General features: G+C 45.3%; 1 protein-coding gene across 1 annotated transcript in view; it reads left to right on the forward strand.

Moving 5' to 3' along the window:
- Positions 1–14,042, forward strand: part of TTC27 (tetratricopeptide repeat domain 27) — a 1,783,878-nt gene that overhangs the window by 1,666,305 nt on the left and 103,531 nt on the right. The window contains exon 17 of the mRNA XM_069607906.1: positions 5,870–6,067. Within this exon, the coding sequence (XP_069464007.1) occupies positions 5,870–6,067 (198 nt within the window). The remainder of the gene's footprint in view (positions 1–5,869; positions 6,068–14,042) is intronic.

Below are 14,042 nucleotides of genomic sequence, written 5' to 3' on the forward strand. Positions count from 1 at the left end.
TATCCCCCTGTGGGATGTAGCACCAAGACTGACTTGCAAATGTGTGCTATTCTCCTGCAATGACACAAGTCTAAAATTGACGGCATGGAAAGCTACCCTGGGTAAGTGGCAGTATTATGTTTAATTAAAAACGTTCCCCACGTTTGCATGTTTTTGCCCCTTTTTTTTCATCGCCAAAGGTTTCATTTTTTAAGTTCCACAATTTTAAATTCAGAACAGCAGCCAAATGTGGGGGAAAACCGCAAGCAGCCCTCCATAAACTCCATCCCCACCCTTAAAATGCATCTCCTTTTCCAAACATACTATCTGAACCTTTTTCTTCAATTCTATGTTGTACATCAATTTCTGGGCGATAAATATTATTCACTGAAAAATGTTTTTGTTGAATATTCTGCAGTGAAATCACTGTGTACCTGCCCTACCTGTAGCTTGTGTTGCTAGGGGTTCCTTTACTCCAGTTTTGCATCTGCCAAACGTAGCAGTGCTTAGAAATAAACTGAACATCAGTATGGCATGCTAAATTAAAGCAGAAAGGTTGTTGGGACATATGATAGCTCAAATGCAGCCCAGTGGGGAAAGTTCCTACTTTTTTAAATTTTTGTTATTTTTTATTTAAGTGGTTGACTTGCATGTAAACACGTGCAACACATTCAATACAATAATACAATAAAATCTATAAAATGCATAATCAATAAATTAAGTCATGTGCTCATCACCTTATCCATTAAAATGCACAAGTTAAAAACATAGTTTACAATTTCAACTACCTCAAAAATCAAACTGCCAGTGCCAAAGGGACTGAGTTTCCACTCAACAGCTTTGCCCACCACTACTCTGGCATAGCAGCTAGTAAGGTTTTATAAACCTATCTCTGTTGCTTTGCCAAAAACAGGCAGGTTATTGGCAAATGTTTTAGTGTCTCTGCTTCTGATGGAACTCTACAAAATCTACAAATGGACATGTTTTTATCAAATTTTGCTCTTACAGTTACAACTTCCCATGTAGGATGCAGGTTAAAGTGCAGTCCTAAAAAGAAGAACCTATAATTGCCAAAAGGGAACTGCTTCAAATAGTTAGGGAGCTGATTTCATAACTTAGTCTCCCCTTAAAAGAGCTTATAATGACCACACAGTTCTCGCATCCAAATCTAATCCCATAACCAACATTTCTGTTTTTGCCTTAAGCGTGTTATCTAATAATAAGCATGTATCCAAGTCAAAATCATGAATCCATTTCACACATTTACTTTCACAAGTTACCAAGGGAACATAATTTCTTTAAAATGTTGCTTCCTTAATGATCTTGAACAATGTGCTCTCATCCGCCTTTTAGCATTTTCTATATAATGTCAGTACTTTCCACTTCATCATAACCTTTAAAAGTAGCCACAGCTCAATGTGAATCATATCAAAGGCGACATTCTTAGGAAAGCTAAGAACCTTTTTCCAGAAGATCCCCTTTAGAAGATCCAATAAGGACATCTGGGTACATATCATAGCTTCCGCACCCTATGTCCGGGTTGGTACTACTTTCATTTTGTAATACTGGATTACAGGGAGCAGTGAAAATCGTCCGTATCTACGGTGTATCGCTTAACCTTGGGCAGCTAATGCTTCCGCTTTGGATCTAAGTATGCCAGAATTTGCCAAATCCTTTCCAGTATGGTTTAATGTGAAAACTCAGTAAGAAAAAGTAACCACTTGCAAAAGAGGGGCTTTATTTAATTGCCATATACAATTCTGTGTACTTTTTGGCACTGTAGGCCTCAATACCAACGTATTTGTTTTGACCACATTAATAATCAAGTTGTCTGGAAAGCGTATCTCTGCAGAGCATCCAGTTATTGCAGGCCTATGGGTGTCCAGTCCCACAAAACTAAATCATCTGCATACAATAGCCATTGGATTGGATACCCGTTTATACGGGAAGAGAATGCCTGTACTTTGTTCGAAGTGTCTCTTTGGTCCAAAGTAAACAGTTTAAAATAAAGGCTATGCCTGTTTTAAACCTTTAAAGGTTGGGATGAATTTTGATAACGTTCCCTGCTAATTTAATCTCACTTTTAACAATGCATCGCTATAACAATTTTTTGAAATCTCTAATAAATAGACTGGACAATTCCAACCTTTACATTTCTCCCATAGAATATCCCGATCCATGTTATCAAAAGCCTAGACTAAGTCAATTAAAGTTGAATAATATCTATACCTGTAACTAAAATTATTTTTTTAAATACATTTAAAATAAAACCATTCAGACCAACGCCTACTCCCTTTACAAAACCTTTCTGTTGGATATCAAATTTAAGACTCCTTAACCCGTTCCTTCAATTGTGTTAAAACCAGGGATGCAAAAATGTTAGCAGGAACGTCCAATGGGGCAATCAGACGAAAGCTTCCTACTTTAAAACCAGAATATTGAGGGTCTCATTCTGGATTCCACATTCAACCAAAACTGCTTAAACAATTATTTCCCGATGCCTCAAATTTGGAATCCCTTTGAAACAAAGAGAAGCCCTATATATAATGCAATTGTACATCTAAAAAAAACTGGTGAGGATTTGTTTATGCTGGTGGCTAAATTGTACATGGCTTGGATCATAATCATGGGCATTTCTTTGGCTTAGCAATGATTATACATATATTGCTGCATTGCAACCTCTGACTAAACTAATCTGATAATTGCTTTGTTAGGTCAATATGCCTTTCACTTTTGGTAGTTTTAAAAGATGTTTTGCCTATTTTCAGTCAGTGTTCATGAACATGTTGCACCCTTAGGTTTTCAATAATTTTGTTTAAAGCATACACTGGTGCTACATGTAGGTCAATTGTTTCATGTCCCTCCCTGTAATGTCACTGGGGGGTACATAGTAGTGGGATGTTACTTTAATGCTTCTATAGTTTAGGTGAAATGCCGCTGATTCTAATCCCTACTTCTTCGAAAGTGTGCAATCTTGGGCCCATATCATTCCGCCCATGCTTCGGTTTTCTTATCAAATGGGAGTTATGTGGGATTGCTACAAAACTAACAAAACACCAATGTGAAGTCTATATTTAGTCATACAGATTTGCCACTAGAGGAAAGGTAGAAGATCCAGACAAGTGGCCGACTTGGGTAACAGAAATATGGATCCCAATAGAGACTTCTCTGCCTAACCTTGGTGACTGGTGTTGGTGTGGTCAAAGAACAGTACACCCATCAACACCAGTGACCACCATGGACAGAGGGTCTGGTCAAAATCATTTGGGGATAACTCTTTTCCTTATACTAGTACTTGTAGTGGGCTTTTCCAATTGTCTAGCTAGACCTAAACATCCAGTCTACGAATAAATGCTGAATTTACGGGCGACTGTAGAAATACATTTACTTCTTCAGCACTGCTACCAAAGGGAACATTTGGGAGTTTAAGGGAGAACACAGGATTCCTGTGGATCCAAAGTTGGATTCAAAACGCAAGCGGAATGAAACAAAATTGTACATAAGTATCCTGTGTGATGGGTAAAAAATAAACTCCCTGTTCTCCCACTGGCGGACGGTGATTACAAAGTAACCATTCCCCCCTCCATAAAAAATGTACATTCACCCCAAACAGCTTTTCTTGCTTAGTAAAAGCTCTTCTTACTTTTACTTTACACACTGGGGAATTAGAGGGACACAGTTCCAAGCAGGCAAGGTCAGCAGAAGCCCAAAGAGGAGAGGAAATGATAGGTTGCACATTGCTAGGGCAGGTTTCAAATCGAGGATAGCGCCATGCCCTAACTCAGCCCAGCCACAGCCAAGTCCAGCCCATACTACATAAGTGCAAGCCATACCACTATGTACCAACTAAAGGGGGGAGAGACTAGATTAAAAACACCAGCTTGTTCAATCCAAGATGTAGGGTATTTGAGAAGGAGCTGGTGGAAGGTGTTTGGAGGAGATTGGAGAGCAAGAGGAGAGCTGTTATGAATGTGCTGAAGGAAGTTCAGTTGGAGGCAAAGTGTTAGTGGAGAGAGCGCTGTTGAGGGGGTTAGGGAGAAAGTGTTCAGGAAGTTGGAAGGGGGTGTGTAACTATCTAGAGAAAGATTGAGTATATTGTAGTGAGAGTATTGAGAAGACTGTAAAACAAAATGTTTACAATCTGGAGAAGGAGTTAAGGGGGTTCGAGGGTGAGAGATACCTGCAGAGGAGTCAATCAAGGAGTTTGGAGAAGCAGAGAATCTATTCCATATAGGGAGGACAGCTAAGACAAGCTAGAGGTGGCGATATAGTTGCCAGACCTGTGATCTTGGGAGGAGAGCAGGCAACCATAATAGTCGCAGAGCTATGAAGGTTCTGGCTGACTAGGGCAGAATTCATAGGCTGGAGGAGATACGAGATTGTGCAATCTCACCAAGGGCTAGAGAGGCTACAACCATGGTAGCAGGGACAGGAGTATCCCAGGGACCCAAGTAAGAAAAGCACTCGGAAGACTGTGAACTCCTCAGACAGTCATCTCCCTAGGCCTTGTCCTTGCAACCCTGGGAGAGCAGACCAGTGTTGAGAAAGTCCCACCTCTGTTTCAGCCTACTGCAAGAGAACCTCTGCCAAGCCCATGAAGTGTTGGGCATGAAGGGCCCATAGAATGGTCTCTCTATAGGTGGGTTTTCAACCCGAATACAAGGATCAGAGTGCACCATAGAACATTGGGACTTGCCCAAGATGGGCCCAAACTAGGAACTTTGGAAGAGACCTTATTTTCTGCTCACAGCTCATTTTTGAAGAATCCTTCATATGGTTTGGTTGAGTAAATAACCCTGGTTGGGATATATCCAAATTTCAGATTTTGAGATTTTATTATTCTCAGATGAAGACGGCAAGACTCATTAATCTTATATGTTTGACACCAGGAGATCTACAGATCCACAAACACTACTGTGTTCACACACACTGCTGAAATAGTGCCCAGTTTGGACATGCTTTGTTCCCGAGCCTTTTTGCCTTGTATATAGTTTTCCTACAATCCTACCATGTGCTCGCCATTCTGCTAAAGAATAAGGATGCATGTATATTTAATCATGCGGCAGTAGAACAGGTTACTTAAATAACATTTGCTCTCCCTACGATGGTTATTCAGCATGAATCCCCCATGTCTCTATAGGATCTAGGATGGAAGGTGCATATTCTTCTGCATGGATAAGCTGGGAAATGAAGCTTGATGCTTCTCTGTAGCTTGTCCTCTCCATTCCTGGGGATGGCGTGGGATTGTGCTGTACCACTTTTTTGATTTAATTATCCTTCAAAAATAATTGTTGGGTTCTGCAATGGAAGGCCATTAGAGTGAATAAGGTACATCAGTAGAAATCCAATAACATTGTGGAAAACCATATTGCCAAAAATGTTGGCGTGAAAATATTGAAATAATTGTGTAGAATAGTCTAAATGCTGCTCGGATAATGTTGAGGGTGAAAAAATAGAATATGTTTACATTTTATCAGAAATAGTAAAAGGATATTAAAAATGTAAAACCTGTTGCACAACAAAACATAATTTGTAATGTTCGGATGTTCTTTTTTTCCTTTTTCGATATTCTTATTTCAACATTATGCCCATTCCATGTTTTTCATTGGACATGTTCACCCACTGTAAAAAATGTGTTTTATGGAAAATAGAATCCAGCACAAGAACGAAGCAAATGATTGATGAAAATTCACTGCCACAACTCATTGACCATCCCCTTTCAATTGTGTGAACAGAGCTACATTGAGTAATGCAATGTAATTGTGAAATACCAAGGCTAGAAGTTAACATGCTACATCATTCAAAAGGTGTACCCTATGCAACCTAACATGTGAGACATACTGGTATTACAATTATACTAACTCCTCATTTGCATTGTGTCTTCCTACAGGTTTTAAAAATCCTGGTGAGGGCTGTAGTGGATGAAATGGCTGATCGACAAGGGGTGTTAGCAACTGGTCAGAAGGGAAAGTTGAAGGAGCTGTTTGGAAGAGTGACATCGAGAGAGACAAGTGATGGGGAAATCTGGAGACTGTATGCCAAACTATGTGGAAATGGGGAGAGTGATGAGCCTCAGGATAATGAAAAGGTAATGACTGTTCTGTTAAACAATAGTTCTCAGGTTGGGGTTTCGCCTTTGTTATGCAATTGTTAGGTCAAGTCTCACATACTGTTAACATAAGATTTTGGGAAATTCTTGTCGTGCAAATTGTCTTAACTTGAGATAAGAAAAGGCAAGATTTCTTCAGGGTCTGAACAGTCCATATATCTAATAATAAAAATAAATGCATTTTAAAAATTCTGTCCAGTAATTTTCATTTTATGGTTCCACCATTACAAAACTCCCCAAACAGCACAGCCAAAGCATCTTTCACAGCATCTGTCTTATCCTTCTGCTTTATCGATCAGAAATGATCAGTGAATACTCAATGCTTCGATGTATGCTGCATAGGAAAGGGCCTCATTTCAGAAATGGGTGGTAGGTGGCCACTGGCTGCACCCCCCACTGTGGCAAGGCGGTCACCTACCACCCATCACACAAAAAATGCCAGTATCAGGGGGAGGTTTTTATCCGCTGTAAAAAGAACAAAAGAACTTGCCACTGGGAACTGTAGCGAACCAGAAGGAGGCGGACTCAAGGATGTAATGTTCAGGCCGTTCCATTTAAATAAAAGAAAAATGCCTGTCTCTCCCTACTGCTAAGAGGGATTTCACTACCTATAAAATAAAACTAAGGGTGCCGGTCTACTGTCAAATTAAGAAAAGATAGTCCTCAGCCCAAAACCTACCACTTTTAACAAAACAGAAAATTAGACCAGAACCATGGCTTCTCAGTTCAGGCTTTATCCATCCAATGTTGTTGGGATCACTCTCAGGGTAGTGTTCTCAGTTCACCAAAGCACATTTTTTGCCTATTCACCAAAGCCAAACTCCTTAGGTCTTTCTTTAGACTCTTCATAAAAAAAGTTGCAAGTCTCTGTATAAACCAACTGTCTCTTGTCCTTTACAAGTAGAGGATGACTCCCTTCCTCCGTGTCCACGATTTTGGCCATTTCTTCCCTCCCTTATATCGGTGTCTTGACCAGACTCATTTAATCCTCTAGGTTCTATTCCCTTTATCAGTTACATAAGATTCCTGGTTCCCCTAGGACTCTCCAAACACCATGGGCTTTTGGCTGTGTTAGTATGTGTAGTGTGATTGTTGGCCCCCACCACCAGTTTTCATAAATCTGGTTTCTCAGGCTCCTGTCACCCTCCACATTAGGCTTCTTCTTTGTGTTGCATTCCGCTCACCTCCTTCCTCCCTGAGCAAACCTGGTACTCTCTTGGTTGTCAGGGGTTCTCCAGCGGAATGGCGTGGCAGCATGGACGTCAATGCTTGTTCCTCTCTTCACTATCTCTGCTATAGAAGCGTTTACTTCTCGAACTCTGCCCATCTCTGCAGCTTCGTCAAAGCTTGTCTGAGCGGACAATTCGTTCCTCTACTCTGCGCTGGTGTCAACATTCAGGACCCCAGGCCTACTACAGCTTCAACATGGTTATGCCACTACGTGAGATGGTTCTTCCATCCCTGTCTCCTTCATGACCGTATCGCCCCACTTGGTGCTGGACGTTAAGAATCTCTCTCGACACGCTCTGCTCTTCCACGCCACTGCTGGCTCCGCCTCTGCATAGGACTCCTCCTCCTCCATTCAAGCTTCCTTGTCTCTTTATTCACACCGCTGTATTACCAAGGGGCATGTTCTTCACCAGCTGCTGAGCTCAAGGTGCTTCCAGCATTACCTTGAGCCAAAGATATGGAAACAATGTCATTATTTATTTATTTACTTTTGGATCTGTAGAGCGCACTGCCCACAGGCATCGAGGCGCTTTAAAGGATACTTAAGAAGGCTTGCTTGATGGTTACAATAAGCGGCCCAAGAATAGTGCTTAGATAAAGTTTGTTAGGTTACAATTGTTCACAAGGTTCTTTTACATAGTACTGTATACTGCTTAGAAGAGTGTGACATATTCATGCAAAATGTGGTCAAGGGTGATGAAAGGTAGCATATGTAATATAGGACTCATTGGGATAAGCTCATTATATTTTGAATGACACACAGAGATGTCATCAGTCTTTTCTGTTCCCTGTTGACCGGGTGTTCCTTATAGGGAATTTCTTATAGAAATGGGTGTCCTTGCACCCTAGAGGGGGAGTCACTCCCAGTGAGGTCCCACTTTCCTAGACTTCTAGGGAGAGTCTTGCTTAACGAGCTCCCCTCCCTAGCCTCAAAGGGGGTGGCTCCCCCTGCGAAGAAGGGATTAATTTCTCAGGTTCGTCACAGAACTTGGATCGAGTAGCTCCAGTGGAAGTGGAGTAGGTGCGCTGCGTTAGTATATCAGTTGCACACTAGTTGGTTGTATGTTGCATACCCACTGTTCATGTGAAGGGGTGTAGCTGAGTGTATGGGTCAGTTTTCCTGTAATTATTTAGTGCTGGTGAAAATGGCACACCCTGACAATGCACTTGTAAGGTTTTAATATAGTTATTCACATGGTCCTTCCCCTGGAAATCACTGATTTATGAAACCGACTAGATTCCAATTATTCAGTCAATGTGTACTGAACATTCATTCAGAGATTCGGTAGAAACACTTTTTTTAAACTGAATACATAGGGCCTCATTACGAGAAGTGCGCTAAAAACAGGGTCATTACCGGCATGGAGGAACTAGCGGGTCCATGCTCATATGATGCCGCTAATAGCGGCTGATTACGAGTGCGCGTGTGAACCCCCATGCCGGTAATGACCCCCATGCCGCTAAAGGCCCTCCAACCCCCGATAGCACCATCACGGGACCCACTGATACCGCCTCCGCCTAGGAGGAACCCCTTAATACCGACCCAGTAATAACACCATGCTAATACCGGGCTCGCAATACTGGACCCGGACGTAACGCCATTGCGTCGGAACGGGAAATACGCCGGCGGCCATCTTTAAAAACACAATCCATTGCAATCCCCCCAAACCACCAGTGTTTTACAGGCGAGACCAGGGCCTTCCAAATCACCATATCCAAGGCAAGCAGAAAATCTAACCCCCGCCTGCGCAACAAGCGTTTTTCTGATGAAGAACTAAACATGTTGGCGGACACCCTCGCTGCCCATGCTGAGGACATAAATACCCAGAACCTCAAGAGGGAGGCACAGCAGCGGAAAAAGGAGATTTGGGAGGAGGTAGCCCGCAAAGTTTCTGCTGTCGGCACCACCCCACAGACAGTCAAAGACTGTAAGAAAAAGTGGGATGACCTCTGCCTGAGGGTACAAAAATTCCTGGCCAGCAATCGGAGGGAGGCCATGGCCACAGGCAGGGGGGGGCCCACGCCCCCGACAAAACAAATGCGCTGGGAGGAGACGTGCAGTACCTTCATCCAGATGGAGTCCACCGAGGGCTTTGGGAAGATGGAGTCAGGTGCTGCAACATCTGGAGATGGAGGTGAGTGACCCTGCAGATCCATGACATAGCACAAGTGACCTGGAATAGAGTCTGCCACACTGCAATGCATGCTGAGTGCCAATACCATTACCAACAGACAGGCAACACACACGGACCATTCCCATGTCATACATCACACAAACCCCAATACAACGGCATGCCACCTGCCATGCAGCATTCCTGAATTGAGACGTCACGGCTAATGCCAGAATGCCCCCCTTCAAACTCCCCTGTGTGACACACCTGTAAGATATGAATGCATGATAATTGAAAATCTCCACAGCACCATATAATGCTACTTGCATGTAACACCATCACTGATGCCCTGCATCTCTTCTACCCCCCAGGCACCGATGGAGAAGATGCCAGTGAGGAACAAACCACAACGGCATCCACGTCCCGGGCCAAGACAACTGCCACCGACAAATCCACCTCCGGGGCAGCCTCGCAGCCCACACCAAAACCCAGGGCAAGTGCCCAGGCCATGGCCGCACATGAGGGCCCCACAGCTATGCCTGAGACCGGGACCACAGAGCTGGCAACACCAGCGGAAGGCGAGGCCAGTGGCACCCATTCGGCGGAAACAAGTTCTGTGGGCGAGGCAGCAGCCACTGCCCCACGGAGCGACATTGAAACTGGAGTAGAGGAGTATGTGGCTGAGGATGGACTAATCCATGTGGCATGTCCACACTCCCCAAGCCCCCTGTCCACCCCCCAACCCCACACTCAGGCCACACCCACCAACAGCATTGCGGATCCGGCACTCCACGATTCAGACCTCCGCACCACCGCCGAGGCCAGCGCAGCCAACGCACGCCCAGTCGCAGCACCCTCAACCACCCCTGCTCCCACCAACCTTGAGCACAGCTAGCAAGGGTGGAGGCAAGACAGGACTCCATGCTGGAGCTTGTCCGACAATACGTGGTGAAGGGAGAGGACACGAGACGACAGATTGCGCAGGCCATAGCGGGGAACACAGCCACCATCAATGCCTCTGTGGTGATGATGCGAGACAGCCTGGGGGCCGTCACGCAGGGACTCACCTCTATGCTGCTGCACATGCAGCAGCAACAACCCGCACCAGCCATGCCAACCACCACGGCTTCCACCCCATTTACCACACCCCCATCCTCCACACCCACTTCCTCTGCACCCTCCAGCCCTGTGCATCAGACAAGACGGAGTGCGATGCAGTCAGAAATGCTGCCCCCGGACACCAAGAAAGCTAGGAAATAGTGTTGGACAACAATGGGAGTGGGGGAGATGGTGTCTGTGGTGTATAGGTGTTTAAGGGGGTGTTCTTTGGGGGGTGTGGGGAGTTCTTTGGGAGGGTTCATTGGGGGGTATGGGGAGTTTTGGTGTTTTGGGGGGGGCAAGGGGGCAGCACTTTACTGTAGTTTACTTTAATACACCCGTTGCGTAAAAAATCATTTCATGCCTGGACATTGTTCATTTCGTGTGTGTCCATTTTATTCATGACAGTGCACAGTGCCCAACTCCCCACATACCCTGTGTGCATGTCCACATGGACTCAGTGTAGCTCTGACACATATCCATCAACATCCCTGTGGGTCAGAAGTATTTGTCAATCAGTGATTGGCGTACAGCACGGCCATCTTGTGCATCACGTACTGGCAGGGGTGCTGCTTCTCCTCCCTCTTCATCCTCATCAACCACACCTGGTGCATGCATGTCAATTTCAGGTGGCATTGGTACATTTCTCTGGACGCACATGTTGTGCAGCATGACACAGGCCATGGTGATCTTTGCCACCTTCTCAGGCCTATAAAGGAGTGCTCCACCAGACCTGCTTAGGCAGCAGAACCGCGCCATCAACAGGTCAAAGGTCTGGTCAATCACAACACGGGTACGGGTATGAACCCGATTGAATTCCTCTTCATGGCTGTTCCGTGGGTTCTGCACAAGGGTATGAAGCCACGACTTCAAGGGATATCCTCCATCACCTGCAAGCGAATACAAATGGGTCTGTGCGAGTCACTCTGAGCTGCCACCTTCAGGATTCACAGCCATGGCCGCAGCAATTTGGTGTTGACATGCACATGTCCCTGTACGTATGCACAAACAATATTTAGATGCATTGTATACTTCAATATGGTGTGGTAGTCTGGATGGCGTTGTACAGATGATGCAGGGTGATTACTTGCATGCTGATGCGGATGTACTGTGAATGCAGGACGATGTTTTGCCTCCCATTATTGCTGTGTATACTGTGCATGATCACACTAGCCACATTGGCACAGTTGCAATCATGTTTAGTCATGCATTGCTTGACATACCCATGGCGGCCAGGTTGTGCGTCTTACATGTTGTCATTGATATACGGCATTGGTCCAATGTGTGGCAGTGATGTGTCATGTTCGGGTTTGGGAGGTTCAGGTCAGGAGTGTTTAGCTCTGCGTGCATTCTCCACTCACTGCCCATTCCCACCCTGGTGGAGTATGCATCCCCCCCACCTCACAACCCCCATGCACTGCCATGGGCTAGTCAGGCAACTCACCAAGCAGCCAGGCACGTTGTCCAGCATGTCGCTCCATGTAGTGGGGTAGCGTGGAGTTACGCAGCACCATGGCATCATGTGTAGATCCGGGATATTGGGCGCAACAATGTGTGATGATCTTGCTGGAGTCACATACCATCTGCACATTGATGGAGTGGTATTGCTTGCGATTGCGGTACACCGCCTGTAGAGCATGGGGGAATACCAATTCTACATGGGTGCAGTCGAGGGCACCAACGCAATTGGGCATGGCTGCCAGTGCAAGGAAGCCTACTTTGGTGTCCATCTCCTGGGCAGTCCGTTGTTGGGATATGTGGGTGCTAGCATGCTTCAGGAGGGCATCCAGCACTTGGGTCAGCATGCATGAAAATAGTGGTTGTGAAATGCCATGCAGCTGGCCCACTGTGTGCTGGTAGGTGTCTGTGGCCAGGAAGTGGAGCACAGACACCACCTTTAGTAGCGGGGGGGGGGGGGGGTGGCAGTGCGTATTTCTATGAGGCTGGCGATGTCGTCATGTATCATGTCCACAACGGTGGTGATGGCGTCCCGGTCCAACCGATACAGGGTGTGGATATGCTCAGGGGTTGGATTGAATGCACTGGGTCTGAGGCGAGGGATTGGCGGCTGCCTACGAGGTACTACTGGCTGCACTGGTGGTAATTGCTGGGTCTGTCTCGCCCTCCTTCTCCTCCTGCGTCTCCTTTGTGCTGCCTGTTGCTGTAGCTGTAGTTTTTGTTGTAGTTGGTGTTGTTGCTGTAGTTGTAGTGTAAGTTACTAGGGGAATGCAGGCGTGGACCCCTTGCTCACTATTCTTAGAGAGGCACAGATCCACCCTACTGATGAGGTCCAACCAGACTGAAACACGCGTCTGGGGTTTCTGTTGGTACTCTTGTTCAGAGGAGAATTGCCTAGCATTTCGGTGCTGGACTGCCCCAGGGCAGGACAAAGACTGATATGTTTGGGATATTTCTTCTCTGTGAAAGATAGTGAGCTAAAGACTCTGGGTAAGTCTCTCGTAACCAGGACTTATGTCTGGCAGAGAGACTCCCAGGACCCCCCTTGTTAATTTGCATATTTAATTAACTTTGGGTCTCACCCTAAGTTACTAGGGGAATCCAGACGTGGACCCCTTGCTCACTATTCTTAGAGAGGCACAGATACACCCTACTGCTGAGGTCCAACCAGACCGAAACACGTGTCTGGGGTTTCTGTTGGTACTCTTGTTCAGAGGAGAATGGGCTAGCATTTCGGTGCTGGACTGCCCCAGGGCAGGACAAAGACTGATATGTTTGGGATATTTCTTCTCTGTGAAAGATAGTGAGCTAAAGACTCTGGGTAAGTCTCTCGTAACCAGGACTGTCTGGCAGAGAGACTCCCAGGACCCCCCTTGTTAAGTTGTAGCAGTATAGGCATGTCCTCCAGCCCCATGATTGCAACAGCTATTGGTATCATTCTGGTGTGGGAAGGGGTGTGGTGTGTGGATGTACTCCTTTTATGCGGACAGGCTCCATTGACTCCACCTGTGGTGATTGTGTGCACCTGTGGCAGTTGCCTTGACTGCAGGTTGCTGTTTACGGGTGGTCCGCGATGCCTGTATGGCAGCCATCTGTTAAGTATCCCAACATGTTTCAAAAAATTAAGATTCTTCAAGGAAAAATTATCTATAAACAAACACAGGAATGCTATTTTGCCTATTTTATTATTCAAATATTTAACAATAACTATTTCACAGACAACTGACAGAATTGCAGTCTAGTATGTTTGTTGCGAAATCTGTACATGGGATGCTGGTATGGCTAAACGTGCTTATCTCTCCTGCCTGCTTGTTGGAGTGAGGGCCACAATTGGGTGGACCATATAGGACCCGTTTATGAATAGTGTCAATGATTCAATTATGAATCTACACCTAGGTAAAAGCTGACAGAAAATATGTGGTAGCACCCACTGCTCGGCCGACCCAAAATGTTTGAATAGTTGCAACCCAGTGATTGAGCAATGGGTTTCCTACACAGTCCAATTAACAGATGAAAGCAAAATGTTTGACCCCTTAACTAACAGCACCTGTGGATGA

Source organism: Ambystoma mexicanum, chromosome 4q (genome assembly GCF_040938575.1).
Source record: "Ambystoma mexicanum isolate Mex_15411 chromosome 4q, UKY_AmexF1_1, whole genome shotgun sequence".
NCBI classification, from domain to species: Eukaryota; Metazoa; Chordata; class Amphibia; order Caudata; family Ambystomatidae; genus Ambystoma; species Ambystoma mexicanum.